Genomic DNA, 15,952 nt, shown 5'->3' with positions numbered 1-15,952 from the left:
CAGCAACAATCAGGTTAGAAATCATAACTAACTTGTACGCATTTTATATACTTTATGCTTTTTGTTTTTTAAATCGATATTGTGAGAATACTCTAGATATTGTGGGTTTGGGATTGTTAAATAAAAGCTTATCAGGTCCCAAACTAGATTGAATTAAATGCCCTGATTTGTGTCATAATATATTAGTTGAAAAGATATATCTTGTGGTAAATTAAAAATATCTTTGTGAGAAGAAAATCCCAGTACTATATGGTCATTGCAAAGAAAACAGAACAAGAAAAAAATATGTTTGAGAAAAATTACAATTTGATGTTCATTAGCTTTATGTACATGGTGTAGCAACTGGAATGTAAAAGTATCACTAGGTCCAGAACTTTGATCTTAAATCTGCACTGGAGAAATTTATTAAAGTTTATTTATTGCTAAGGGAGGCAACACATGAAATCCAATAGATGTTTCTAGGACAAAGCAACGATATAGCTGTTCAATCTGCCATGATGTAGATAGGGAAGGTTTATCGGAATCTTGGCTAATATGGATGATGCTGATCTGACATCAAATTTGGTGCTGGCCATCTTGAAACTCTTTACTGCTACTACTTAAAAGTTGATGGACACATTGACAGTGTTTTTAGGAAATTACATGTACTTCTTATGATACCTATTTGGTCCTAAATGAAAATGGTGATTTTCAGGTATCCAGTATGGTTGCCACAAAGAACATGTTGATAATCTTAGTAATAATTCTCATGAGCAGATGGTCATCATGACATTTTAGCTTCCCAAAATGAAAATGAGGCTGATCCTACATCAGAATACTGCCCTAGTGGCTAATTTGACAATTTTCTTACTCTAGAATAGCATAGTTGGCTTAAGCATTCATCAGGAAGAATAGTTCTTTATTGAATTTTCTGTAAATTCTCTTAAGGCAGGATAGCATCAGGTCCTTCCTGTTTATTTTGGTCTGATATAGTTTCTACCTTTGCTTGAACATGTTACTGAGATGGGGAGGAAATTGGAAGATCCTGCAGTATGATCTAAAAATAGGGCAGGGTATTCTTCCAGTTGAATATATTGTTTTCCTGCCGTATGATCTAAAAATAGGGCTGGGTATTCTTCCAGTTGAGTATATTGTTATCCTGCAGTATGATCTAAAAGTAGGGCAGGGTATTCTTCCAATTGAGTATATTGTTATCCTGCAATTATTGTGCAGTCATTTGACACCCTGCTACACAAATGACATTGAAATTTTTTTTATTGGACATTGCTAAGTTCATGCCAGATGACAATAGATCTAAATGGAAAATTGGCTGACTATCATGATGTGAGAACCTGCTGTGCCATCCATGCAGTATTGCTTGAAATCTAGTACAGTTTAGTTATATTCTTAATATAGTATTTGATAGATTAATGCTACAACAGCATCATTGTCTAAAAATGTGACACTAACATTTTGTCAGAATCAAAAATGATATGAATTATCATCAATAAAACAGAGTTGAAAGTTGGACTATTTACAATATTTGTTATTTAACAATCCATCTTTTTCAGTTAAACAGTCTAAAAATGAACATTTGAAGAAAAAAATTCAAATCCATTTTGCTTAAAACACTATATTAGAGTAACACGTTTCTGTGCTTAAGACAAGCTTTTGGCAAATACTGTCCATATACAGTGTTTATGTAATATATTTACACCATACAAAATCCACATTGTAGATATGTATAGATACAGCTTATATTAAGTTCACTTACTTAAATTGACAGTTTATAATCTTTGGCTCAAAGAAATAAAATTGTAAAACTACTGATCAATCTCAAGTTAACAATACCCTGTTGATGTTTTTTTATCCATTGATGTCATTTTAGGTTGGAACATGTTCAACACCCATGTTATGATCATGAAGCCAAGCCAGGAGCCTGAAAGTGTTTGATTAGTGGTCATGTTAGAGAACAGCAGCAGCTTCAAGTTTTTCTCACCATTGACAACACCCGTTGTTGCTAGATGTAAAATTGCGCAGCAGAAGAAGAAAGAAGCTGATTTAAAATGCAACTTTTCATCTGATTCAGACAGTAGCAGTATTTTTATTACTCAGGTAGAATGTCAGTATTTTTATTACTCAGGTAGTATGTCAGTATTTTTATTACTCAGGTAGTATGTCAGTATTTTTATTACTCAATTAGTATGTCAGTATTTTTATTACTCAGGTAGTATGTCAGTATTTTTATTACTCAGGTAGTATGTCAGTATTTTTATTACTCAATTAGTATTACTCTGGTTTTAGTCAGAAATCCTTTTTTTATTTATAAATACAGACCAATTTTCCTTTTGGGTAAAATTTCTGGTGGACTTTTTCTGTTTTTTTTTAAATATAAAAAACTGGAATATTTGTTCCTGGATGTCGTTCAAGTAGGAAAGAAGGTAACAAAACACTGCATACTGGAAGTTAATTGTGCTGGCAGGGATTGTTCATTGTTTCAGTCGTTCATTACCGTATTTACTGTATATGTTGGAAGACCGTGTTTGCTGGGACACCATAAATTAATTTTAAAAGTAATATTTTTGTGCACTGTATGTTCTGGGACACATTGGTTTTTTTTGAGTCGTAAGTTGTGGGACACCTTTTAAATCAATCGAAAATTACATGTCGGAAATTGCACCCCAACTGAAATTTTATTTAAAAAGATATAAAACTGTGTACTTGAGATAAAACTCTATAATCCACTGCAGCAGCATCTCATCAACACAACCCATCTCCTGCACACATACGATCTATTCTTTTGGTACATGAATATATTTTTAGCTTTCTCATACCGTGAAAAAATGTTAGAGGCAACACACCACCTGAAGCGAAATCTGCAAGGACAAAAGTAAGATTTTTTTCAAATCTGCACTAGTCTTGCTAATTCTCACACTTTTAACACCTATCTTATCATCAGTCCATCCAGGAATGCGATCAAAATACACTAGAGTTTCATCCTTGTTAATGATCGTATTGTCGGTGAAATGATCTGTTTCTCTTCTGGCCTTCACGAATTCATCACATGATTTTATTTTCTCCAAATCTTTTGGATGATGCTGGGTCAACTATGTTCGCGCACGAAGCACTATATTGTAAACTTTAAAAACTGTTCCATTGTTTCACTTTATTTTAAAATTTTTCGTAAATACTGGTGAAAAGAAACCAAAGTTAGCTTCCATATCTTGGCCGTCTTTGTATATTCGAAGCTAAAATATAAAAAAATCTGCACACTTAAAAGAATCCAAGTCGGCTTCTGAGGTCAGCTTGCTTTGCAATAAAATAACCTTTGTATTAATATCCTTTAAAAAGAGTTGGCTTCCGAGTCCAAAGTCGGCTTCCGACATCGGCTTACTTTGTAATAAAAATGACCTTTGTCTTTGATGTCCTGTCGGTAAATTCAAAGAAGTTTACTGTTGGTTGCCAGTTGTGTTTATTTACCACCAGGGTTCCTGACAATTGTTATAACTTGCTGCAGCCTGAATGTAAAGGAAGAATTGATAATAAAAGCAACAGTGTAGATAATACTGTCATTTCTAAGCAAAATATCAGTGAAGTCATATTGATGATAATGTTGATGGCAATGATGATAAAGTTATGAACTATATCAGATTATTGGAGTGGGGTAAGTGTTAATGAAGATACCCGTGATGTTGAATGAGAGTACAGTCTGGATGGACAAAAACAGATGGCATACAGGTCAACCCCTCCTTAGTGGTATTTTGAAACATAGAAAATACAGAATACCAAGCCTAATTAAAATACAGACAATTTAAAAGTAGAATACAATTTTCATTTTTTTTTTCTCAAACAATTTAGCCCAGCGTGATCTTGTGCTACAAAACTATATGGTCCCATAAGGTTAAAATATAAGTTTGAAAAGTTTGGTATATTGAACAAAATGACCTGAAGAGAGCTGGATTATCTCCTTTCACACACAAATACACAGACACACACGGACAAATACACACACACACACATTATTTATAATTAAGTCCTTTCAAGTTAAGAGTTTACCAATGTCTATGGTAATTATCCATTTTTGAACTTTATGTATACTAATTTGAATTTCATTGAATTAAAGTAGACACATAATATTTATTGTTGTACACTTGTATTATGTAATGTAATACACAATGTATAAGCAGATTTCGGCAACATACACTAGTGTATGAAGCATTTATTTTATTGTATGTATGTGAATTATATATTTAATAATATGTGGATTGTTGGAGTCATCCACAATGTCGTTTTTTACTTTTTCAAAAACGCTAACCAATGCATTATTTTTTGTGCTTTGAAATAAATTGTCATTTAGTCGATGAATAAATTACTGGTATGTAAAAAAAGTGCATGGCTTGAATTCCCCATGATGTTTGATTCGGTCTGGTGGTGTTCTAGATAAATTGAAATGTGCAGAAGTTATCCCAATACATAAACTGTCTCTGAGTTGGACCCTGGAAACCAAAGACACATGTCTATTCTCCCTAGATTATCAAAAATCTTTGAAAAACTAATAGCTAACAGAGGTTCCCACAGTCATGGCAATTATGGAAGTTACAGAAAAGCGTTTTAGGGGCCTAGAAAAGTTTTGAAATTTTAATCAGTCATTCAGAGTTTTGGAAAAGTCATTGAATTTGGTTACCTTGCATTATCTGGTTGCATTTTTGTTTGCCAACATAACAGTTTTACCAACCTACCTAGCTTTGCTAATGGATTTGCTAGATTAGGTTTCCCTAAAACTTCAGTCAGACTACATCCAGGGATCATACTGCTATTCAAAATCGTTTAACTAATGGCACTCAAAAGAGAATGACCTATTTGAGAGGTTGAAGTAAGCTCAAAGTCAGCTGTAAGATATGTTTTGTGTTAAATTTACATGTTAGGTAAGTATTAGTGGTCATAAATTTACATAGTAGACACTCTTGAAATTGGTTAAAAGGTCTTGGAAAAATTTTGAAAAAGTCATGGAATTACATTTTGTAAAGATTGCTAAGCTAGTATATCATTGCTTCAAAACATTCTAAATCATATGCAAAGAACAGTCAGGTTGTAGCAAAGCTCATTTATACCAAACAGCATTAACAAAAGTCACAGACTGTTGGTTGCAGGAAATCAGTGTGGGGGACCTAATATATGCATTATTTCTAGATTTCAAGAAGGTCTCTGATTTGGACAATTATGATGTTATCAAAGCAAAAATGCTGTTAATTTGGTACTAATGCAGTGTCTGGTCCTTATCATATCCGTGTGACAGAATGCAGAGAGTTGCTATCAGAAATAAACATTCTAGCTGAGTCAGTGGAAATTAAACCTGATGTCTCCCAGGGTTTAATTTTATCTTTATTGCTTTTTATGTTCAAGTCTCAGATTTGGCCAATGTGGGTATGTGAGAAAGCTTGCCATTAGCTTCTCGTGGGTTGGTGGTTATTTCTGGTGTTTTCCTGGGTTCTTCCTCCACCAGTAATACTGGCCGCCATGTATAGCCTATCGTGTACTGAAAAATAGCGTTAAACCCAACAACAACAACATTGCTTTTTGTTATTTTCATAGAATATTGACCTTCGTCAATGAATAGCACATACAGACTCGTTTGCAGATGATGCCTCTAGACTAGGGCTGGGTAGTGTTGTAATTACTCTAGAATCTCTGCTAAACATGGGCTGGGTAGTGTTGTAATGACTGTAGAATCTCTGCTAGACATGGTCTGGGTAGTGTTGTAATTACTGTAGAATCTCTGCTAGACATGGGCCGGGCAGTGTTGTAATTACTGTAGAATCTCTGCTAGACATGGGCCGGGCAGTGTTGTAATTACTGTAGAATCTCTGCTAGACATGGGCTGGGTAGTGTTGTAATTACTGTAGAATCTCTGCTAGACATGGACCGGGCAGTGTTGTAATTACTGTAGAATCTCTGCTAGACATGGGCTGGGTAGTGTTGTAATTACTGTAGAATCTCTGCATGACATGGGCTGGGTAGTGTTGTAATTACTGTAGAATCTCTGCTAGACATGGGCTGGTTAGTGTTGTAATTACTGTAGAATCTCTGCTAGACATGGGCTGGGTAGTGTTGTAATTACTGTAGAATCTCTGCTAGGCTATGGCTGGGTAGTGTTGTAATTACTGTAGAATCTCTGCTAGGCTATGGGTGGGTAGTATTGTAATTACTGTAGAATCTCTGCTAGACATGGGCTGGGTAGTGATGTAATTACTGTAGAATCTCTGCTAGACTAGGGCTGGGTAGTGTTGTAATGACTAGAATCTCTGCTAAACATGGGCTGGTTAGTGTTGTAATTACTGTAGAATCTCTGCTAGGCTATGGGTGGGTAGTATTGTAATTACTGTAGAATCTCTGCTAGGCATGGGCTGGGTAGTGATGTAATTACTCTAGAATCTCTGCTAAACATGGGCTGGGTAGTGTTGTAATGACTGTAGAATCTCTGCTAGACATGGTCTGGGTAGTGTTGTAATTACTGTAGAATCTCTGCTAGACATGGGCCGGGCAGTGTTGTAATTACTGTAGAATCTCTGCTAGACATGGGCCGGGCAGTGTTGTAATTACTGTAGAATCTCTGCTAGACATGGGCTGGGTAGTGTTGTAATTACTGTAGAATCTCTGCTAGACATGGGCCGGGCAGTGTTGTAATTACTGTAGAATCTCTGCTAGACATGGGCTGGGTAGTGTTGTAATTACTGTAGAATCTCTGCATGACATGGGCTGGGTAGTGTTGTAATTACTGTAGAATCTCTGCTAGACATGGGCTGGTTAGTGTTGTAATTACTGTAGAATCTCTGCTAGACATGGGCTGGGTAGTGTTGTAATTACTGTAGAATCTCTGCTAGGCTATGGCTGGGTAGTGTTGTAATTACTGTAGAATCTCTGCTAGGCTATGGGTGGGTAGTATTGTAATTACTGTAGAATCTCTGCTAGACATGGGCTGGGTAGTGATGTAATTACTGTAGAATCTCTGCTAGACTAGGGCTGGGTAGTGTTGTAATGACTAGAATCTCTGCTAAACATGGGCTGGTTAGTGTTGTAATTACTGTAGAATCTCTGCTAGACATGGGCTGGGTAGTGTTGTAATTACTGTAGAATCTGTGCTAAACATGGGCTGGGTAGTGTTGTAATGACTAGAATCTCTGCTAGACATGGGCTGGGTAGTGTTGTAATTACTGTAGAATCTCTGCATGACATGGGCTGGGTAGTGTTGTAGTTACTGTAGAATCTCTGCATGACATGGGCTGGGTAGTGTTGTAGTTACTGTAGAATCTCTGCTAGACTAGGGCTGGGTAGTGTTGTAATGACTAGAATCTCTGCTAGGCATGGGCTGGGTAGTGTAATCACTGTAGAATCTCTGCTAGGCATGGGCTGGGTAGTGATGTAATTACTGTAGAATCTCTGCTAGACTAGGGCTGGGTAGTGTTGTAATGACTAGAATCTCTGCTAAACATGGGCTGGGTAGTGTTGTAATTACTGTAGAATCTCTGCTAGACATGGGCTGTGTAGTGTTGTAATTACTGTAGAATCTCTGCATGACATGGGCTGGGTAGTGTTGTAATTACTGTAGAATCTCTGCTAGACATGGGCTGGGTAGTGTTGTAATTACTGTAGAATCTGTGCTAAACATGGGCTGGGTAGTGTTGTAATTACTGTAGAATCTCTGCATGACATGGGCTGGGTAGTGTTGTAGTTACTGTAGAATCTCTGCATGACATGGGCTGGGTAGTGTTGTAATTACTGTAGAATCTCTGCTAGACTAGGGCTGGGTAGTGTTGTAATGACTAGAATCTCTGCTAGGCATGGGCTGGGTAGTGTAATCACTGTAGAATCTCTGCTAGGCATGGGCTGGGTAGTGATGTAATTACTGTAGAATCTCTGCTAGACTAGGGCTGGGTAGTGTTGTAATGACTAGAATCTCTGCTAAACATGGGCTGGGTAGTGTTGTAATTACTGTAGAATCTCTGCTAGACATGGGCTGTGTAGTGTTGTAATTACTGTAGAATCTCTGCTAGACATGGGCTGGGTAGTGTTGTAATGACTAGAATCTCTGCTAAACATGGGCTGGGTAGTGTTGTAATTACTGTAGAATCTCTGCTAGACATGGGCTGGGTTGTGTTGTAATGACTAGAATCTCTGCTAAACATGGGCTGTGTAGTATTGTAATTACTGTAGAATCTCTGCTAGACATGGGCTGGGTAGTGTTGTAATGACTAGAATCTCTGCTAAACATGGGCTGGGTAGTGTTGTAATTACTGTAGAATCTCTGCATGACATGGGCTGGGTAGTGTTGTAATGACTAGAATCTCTGCTAAACATGGGCTGTGTAGTGTTGTAATTACTGTAGAATCTCTGCTAGACATGGGCTGGGTAGTGTTGTAATGACTAGAATCTCTGCTAAACATGGGCTGGGTAGTGTTGTAATTACTGTAGAATCTCTGCTAAACATGGGCTGTGTAGTGTTGTAATTACTGTAGAATCTCTGCTAGACATGGGCTGGGTAGTGTTGTAATGACTAGAATCTCTGCTAAACATGGGCTGGGTAGTGTTGTAATTACTGTAGAATCTCTGCTAGACATGGGCTGGGTAGTGTTGTAATTACTGTAGAATCTCTGCATGACATGGGCTGGGTAGTGTTGTAATTACTGTAGAATCTCTGCTAGACTAGGGCTGGGTAGTGTTGTAATTACTGTAGAATCTCTGCTAGACTAGGGCTGGGTAGTATTGTAATGACTAGAATCTCTGCTAGGCATGGGCTGGGTAGTGTAATCACTGTAGAATCTCTGCTAGGCATGGGCTGGGTAGTGATGTAATTACTGTATAATCTCTGCTAGACATGGGCTGGGTAGTGTTGTAATTACTGTAGAATCTCTGCTAGGCATGGGCTGGGTAGTGATGTAATTACTCTAGAATCTCTCCTAGACTATGGCTGGATAGTGATGTAATTACTCTAGAATCTCGTCCAGACATGGTCTGGGTAGTGTTGTAATTACTGTAGAATCTCTGCTAGACATGGGCTGGGTAGTGATGTAATTACTGTAGAATCTCTGCTAGACTAGGGCTGGGTAGTGATGTAATTACTCTAGAATCTCTGCTAGACTAGGGCCGGGTAGTGTTGTAATTACTGTAGAATCTCTCCTAGACTAGGGCTGGGATGTGATGTAATTACTGTAGAATCTCTCCTAGACTACAGTGTATGTTAATATCCGCATTTAAGAAGATTTAAAAAACTTGTAAATTGGGCAATAATTGGTCAATTCATTGAAAATGCAACCTTTGATCAGTGTTAATTTAATGTGGCATTTTCTATTTGTACACCTGTAAGAAGTATTATAACTTTGCTAACTAAAATGAAGAAATATCTACCGATACACACTGGATATCAAACTATGGTGCCTAAATGTTTGCCAGTTAATGACTGTTGTTGGACAATATGGAAAAATTGCATCAAGAGTTGGCCAGAAAGGAAAACAAAATGCACAAACGAGTAGCTTGCCTTATTCTGGATGATCCTTTTAACACATCATATATTATTATTTTTCAAGAGCTGAAAAATGGCTTCAAATAAATGACAGAATAAACATTCAAGAGGCTGTACTTGTCTACAAAATTGTATAAATTGCAATAATGCCTTAAAATTTGAGAGAATTATCTGATCCAAACCAAGGTCCCCAACATGAAGGTTGGAATTATCATGCATGAGAAATTAGCCAAATTTAAATTCCATGCATCAGAACCAGTGGGTATGCTTTTTTTTTTAGAAGCCTGCTGTTTCATTGTGGATCACCTCTAAATCAGTAGGCATGGACATTCCTCATAAGCATTAAAAAGGGGACTAATGGGCGAGTCTAGTGCCCTTTGTCATCTGCTAGTCCTCAAAAAAATAATGTATATGTCCATTCCCTCCCAAGCCTTCCCCACACTTACACCCAAGGAAAAACATACACATCTGCTCCATTAATAACTGACAGATGATGGGATTTTGTGCATCTCTTTATTCAAGTGGATACCACTTTCATCTGATTTCTTTGGTAAACTGACAATGTTTCAGCATTTGTAATGCTGAAATTAGCCAAAAGATGTTGTTAATGTCTTTGGAGAGGGCTAGGTTTGGTCAGGAGAAGGGACTTTGGAGGGCTGGGTTATTATGTTTGGTGAAGTGTTGTCAATGAAACATTTACTTCTAAAATTGGTTTCCAGATTTTGTCCTCTAAGTCACCACCAATGTTGTTATTTCCTCTATCTGTTCAGTGAATACAGACTGAAAATGAAGTTATGTTTTATTTCAGAGCAAATCCAAGGGGTCTGAAGTTATCAAGCAGCCAAGGAGACAGGTTATTGAGTCAATAATTACCTCTCTTGACTCAGTGGACTTGGGATCAGAGAACCCATTTGCACCAAACCTGAAAGCCACAAAACATAGAAACAAAAAAACAAAAAACATAAAACAAACACCAGATATCAGTTCAGACCTGTCAGTTGTGAATTCAGATTGTGAAAAGTCATCTCCAGTTAAAACGTCGATTGTGTCTGCTGATAAAACTAACAAATATTCTAGCCATAGGAAGAGTTACAGTTTTCAGTCAGACAAAGGAAAGCATTTGTTATCTGAATTGCCAGTAAGTAACTCTTATTTGAAACTAAAGAGTAGTGCAGGTTCACCAGACCATGGAAAGAGTTCATCAAGTGAATCAAATGATAATTCGGCACCTGGAAAGAGTAAATTAAATATTAGTTCAGGCAGGAGAAAAATGTCATCAGATGAATCAGATTCAAGTTCTAATGAGTCAGTTGACTCTATTATTAGTTCTGAGGTTTGCACAGGTTTGACTTCCAGTGAAAGGAAGACTTCAAAACTCAGTGGGACAAGCCATGTAACCATGCATCCGACCTCATCTTGTGACCAGACGTCAGAATCTGAATCTGGGTCTGATGAGCAAAAAGTATCTAAAAATTCAATTGAAAATATTCAGTCAAAATCACCACCAAAGATGAAGGTAAACTCACAACCACAAAAGAAGCAAGGGCATAATAGAAGGTCCTCTTCAGAGTCATTATCAGACTTGTCCTTGGATGACAAGAAATCAAAGCCATCATCGTCAAAGGTTAAGATTTTATCCTCAGAGCAAACTTCTATAACTGCCTCCACAGGTGGGAGCAAAGATTCACCTTTGAAAGGCAATCATTTGTCAGGATCAAACTCTTTTGTAAATTTTGTTAAGGACTATGTTTCTGAGTCAGATTCAGATGGTGAAGCATCTCCAGTTATCCAGAAACAGAACATCAAAAGGCATGTGACAGAGTCAAAACAAGATCAATCCACTGTGGTTGTGACTGCTAGCCCATCAAGTAAAACAGAGGCAGGAAGAAGTAAATCTACAAACCATAGAGGGAAGGTTCAAAGGTAAGAAATAAGAACAATATGCTTGCTTTATTTAGTAACACTGAGTTATACCATGCTGCAATGTGTAGACTCTGCTGCATTGTATAAGGACTGTAGACAAATTATACTTGCATAGTGAACCTCCTTAATGTAGATTATTAATTGATCCATATCATGATTATTTTCAAACATGAAAAAATTGTAGATTTCAGATAACTCAAACATTACCAATCCAGTGCAGGAATTTTCCATGGCCTTTTTTGAGCTTAATTTAAGTACCATTTCCATGAGAGAAAAAAATGTGCAGGTGTCACTGATTTGTGGAGATCATTAAGAAATCTGGGCTAGGTATGAAACTGCAATTTCTCGATTTAGCATAACAATTTTGTCTCTGCAGTCTTATCAAGACCACTCAGGTGGCCTAGTGGTTATATTGTCCGCCTTGGATTGGGGAGGTCATGGGTTCGATCCTCAGCCAAGTCATACCAAAGACTTATACAAATGGTACTAACAGCTGCCTCGCTTGGCGCTCAGCATTAAGAGGTTAGTGTTAGGACTGGTCAGCTTGTGGTCAGGATAATGTGACTGGGTGGGACATCATGCTACATGTCTGCAACATGATGCCCCAGTGCTAGACATCACTATAAAATGTCACACTGCAGACATCTTAGCAATATGACTGAAAAATTGTTAAAGCTATGTTAAAATTTCAAAATCACACACATAATCTGATCAAATCCTATAGGCTGAGGTCCTGGACTATTTATTTTCTAAGTCAGGGAAGTTAAATTTTCAAAATCGATAATCTGGGACAAGCATTCTTTTTGTTCTTTAAAAAGTCTGGTATATCTTTTTTTTCATTTATAAATCATTTTATTTACCTTTATATGGTCATTTATGTCATCACTATGTATGAATGCTTCTTTATACCCCATTTCACATATACATTTTTAAATCCTGTATCACACCTACCAGTGGTTTTCGATAACTGTTCCATGTGTGTACAGTCTACTACCATGTGACAGCATTTTGGACTAAGCAACCAGATTACCAACAAATCAAAACATGTCAATCAAAGTATAGCCAGTATGATAATTAGCGATATTTTTATATGACTTTGTTGTATTGCTTCTACTCAAACCAGATCATGAATGGTTTGCTATGATTTTAAACCAGCAGTCATTGTAATTAAAAATTAAATAAAGGAATGACATTAGTGTCAGTTTAATTTATGAACTGATTAAAATGTCATTAATGAGTCTTTCATATTCAATTGATTGATTATACAGTGCATTAATTTCATCTGTTGATGTTACATTTGAAGTAAACTAATTATGTAGTAGTTTGTTCATATTTAAATGACAAAATGTATGTTTTGATCACTTATGATTACAAGTGATTATCAAGCAAAGTGATGGGGCCCCGAGTGGTCTAAAGCACTCTCCGTCATGGATCACTGCCATCTCACCTCTGTCTGCGTGGGTTCAAGTATAGGATTCAGCCAATGTGGGTATGTGAGAAAGGTTGCGAGTAACTTCTTGTGGGTCGGTGGTTCTTCCTCCACCATTAATACTGGCCGCCATGCATAGCCTATCGTGTGCTGAAAAATGGCGTTAAACCCTACAACAACAACAACATCAAGCAGAGTGATAGTTACTATGTGCATAAAATGATAAATTGAGTTTACTAAATTATTTTCACAAGGACAGTAATAAGGAAGATTCAGATAATTCATGCTAATGTGGAGGGATGGCAGAGGGTGGAAATTCAAACAGTGTATTTATCAGTGGAACTGACAATTTCATGATCGGACAATGTTGGAACATGTGAAAAGTGAGGAGGGACAAGTGAATTTTCTGAAACCACTTGTCCTGAAAACAAAATTTGATCAACCCTGATATTTTCCCAGTTTTTAACTGAAAATTCACAGTTGAAAAGAGCTAGGTAGAGATGGCAGTGATCTGTAACGGAGAGTGCTTTAGAGCACTCGGCCACTCAGACATACATGTAAGCTCTAGAGCTGGTTGTCAGACAAAACAATCAAGACAGATGAGAAATCAAGCAGAGGCTTGTACAGGCAAAGACCAGAGCACAGAAATAGCATCTTCATACAAAGAATACAATACAAAGAATAAGGAAGCCAAGAAGAGTTTCAGGAAAGACAAGTGGAAACTTGCCAACAAATTTGTTACAGATGCAAAGAAAGTTGCAAAAAATATTGACACGTGGACTTCTCTACAACATCACACAGCAACCATCAAGAAGGAAAACCACCAAAATCAAACCTGTATGTGGAAAGGATGGGAAGATCCTGAACCAACAAGCAGAATAGCTTGAGGTGGAAGAAAAATTCAGAGCTTGCTTTTGAGCACACCTGTGAAAACCACATCATAGAAGAGGGGTAGGATCGGGACATTTATACAGGGGCCATTACCAAGGAAGAGGACATACCGGCAATCAAGAAAATCAAATGTAGTGAAGCCCCTGGTCCTGACAACATTACGGCAGACACCTTGATTGACCTTCTAGAGGGAAATACAGGGCAAAGATGAGGTGCTGCAAAAGTGGAGGAAGTTCCTTATTGTCATAATTCACAAGAAAGGAGACCTGAGTGGCTGGCAGAATTTTAGGGAAAATCAACTCCTATTCCTACCAAGCTAGATTTTCACAAGGCTGATTTTGGAGAGGGCCAGGTCTGCATTAAATTTTAGGCTAAGAGGAGAACAAGTAGATTTTAGGTTGGGAGGTCTGGTATGAACCAGACAGCACCAGTTTGTATTTAATGTTGGTGTTACAGATACTTTTTGTTTAAGGTAAAGATAGACATGAGAAACTTTTTATGAGGTGATCAGAATATCTTCGGTTTTATCATCATTCATCTGCAGCTTCAGGGTGCAAAATTGAGAGTCAACAATCACTTTGGTGTCAAAACGGGGGGTGAGACTGAGTAAAAAAGAAAACAACATTGATATCAAAGCTGGGGGTCAAATTAAAAATTTGGGGGTCTCTGAAGCACAGATGGAGGTAAGGGAAACAGAGCATGGATGGTAGCATTTGGGGGACTAGATTTGTATATATTTGGGTGACATCAGCACATGGTAAGGTACTAGATGATTATCTATGACTCATGGGAGGGGTTGAGTATATAAAAGAAAGAGAATGAGTCAAAGAACAGAAACCTAAGGAACACCAAAAAATGTACTGGGCTGGAATGTTTTCCATTTAGGGAGACAATTTGTGTCCTTAACACAAAGGATGACTTGAACAAGAGTAATGCTGTCTTGCAAATACCAAATACATCACAAGTGTCCACTACAAGTCAGGTTCAGAATTTATTTATCAGAACCAAGGGTTCATGTCTGTTGATAATCCTGTGTATTGACAAATGCCTGGGTAGGCCAGGTTGATTGATTTTAATGGCACTTTCCACACATGAATGGCTATACCATGATGAGGAAATCAGAACTAACCACCGTTCTCATTTCCCAAAGACACACTCAGCCAGCCATCCTGAAGCAACCATCCTTGAGTGAACATTAGAAAAAGATAGACTGGGGTGAGGGTGAGAAGGAAGAAGTGCATGCTGGATGAAATTATATATATATATATATTGATAATCTAACAATATGATGAGTTTGTTATGATGCTTGCTGTCATGGCATTACATAATCCACACGGAGAGTGTAACAAAAGTGGTGCTAAAAGGCTGTACAATAAAGTACATTAAAAAAATGTATACATTATGTAGCTTAATACTTTATTTTATTTAAAAAGTCTATCATTGTATACATATAAGTGACATAATAAAAAGATCTAAATCTGGATTGTATTTTAAATTAATTTATTATTCTTGAAACTGTAATGGCATGCAGATTGGGTATGAACATTTGTTAGTACACTAAAATCTGATTTGTTTGACAGCTGTTATGAAAGACTACATCTTAAGAGACCAGATTTGCAATAGCTCAATTAATACATTAATGTATAGTGTTTTGAACTGTGATGACAGACTACCTGCCTTGCAAGACCACTTGTTGGCAGGTGTGGTCCCTTAAGACAAGTTTTAATGTATAATGTGGTGCCTTCAGAAATAAATGCTATAAAAATGAAATACAGTGGGTGTGACAGTTATACAAATATTCAACAATCAAGTTTTCTACAGCACTTGAAAAAAGGTGTGAATGACTTGACTTACCAGGCAATCTCTGGAAAGTGAATTCTTTATACAAACCTATCTGAAACTTGAGTCAGGCAGCTTAATTTTTATTAATCCTTCTGACAAAAAACAGAGTTTAACATTGTGTTTCAAATCTCATAATCCATGAAATTTTTTATATCTGCTTTTGCATGTTTTGAATGAAAAATGATACTGGATAGTGACTCGTCTGAGGTCCATGGTGACTAAACTGTATCACAAAATTTGTTTTAGAATCCTTTGGCAGAATGGACTTTAAATGCAATGAGCTCCATGTAGCCTATCTGACCCTCCAGGTCATCTCTTTTTGTCTCCATTTCTTAGATTGTGTGTTGGAATCCCTGGTAATACATGGAAAA

At 37.1% G+C, this 15,952-nt stretch overlaps 1 protein-coding gene across 2 annotated transcripts in view; it reads left to right on the top strand.

The window, feature by feature from the left end:
• Positions 1 to 15,952, top strand: part of LOC149792583 (uncharacterized) — a 47,766-nt gene that overhangs the window by 11,826 nt on the left and 19,988 nt on the right. For both annotated transcript variants that reach the window (XM_089971210.1, XM_089971209.1), the window contains exons 2-3: positions 1,868 to 2,094; positions 10,305 to 11,419. In XM_089971210.1, the coding sequence (XP_089827336.1) occupies positions 1,942 to 2,094; positions 10,305 to 11,419 (1,268 nt within the window). In that variant the 5' untranslated portion in view covers positions 1,868 to 1,941. The remainder of the gene's footprint in view (positions 1 to 1,867; positions 2,095 to 10,304; positions 11,420 to 15,952) is intronic.

This window comes from Sinohyriopsis cumingii, chromosome 9 (genome assembly GCF_028554795.1).
Source record: "Sinohyriopsis cumingii isolate HCF-2022 chromosome 9, ASM2855479v2, whole genome shotgun sequence".
Classification (NCBI taxonomy): domain Eukaryota; kingdom Metazoa; phylum Mollusca; class Bivalvia; order Unionida; family Unionidae; genus Sinohyriopsis; species Sinohyriopsis cumingii.
The sequence above is the reverse complement of the archived record's forward strand: the minus strand, read 5'-3'. Positions and strand labels throughout refer to the sequence as shown.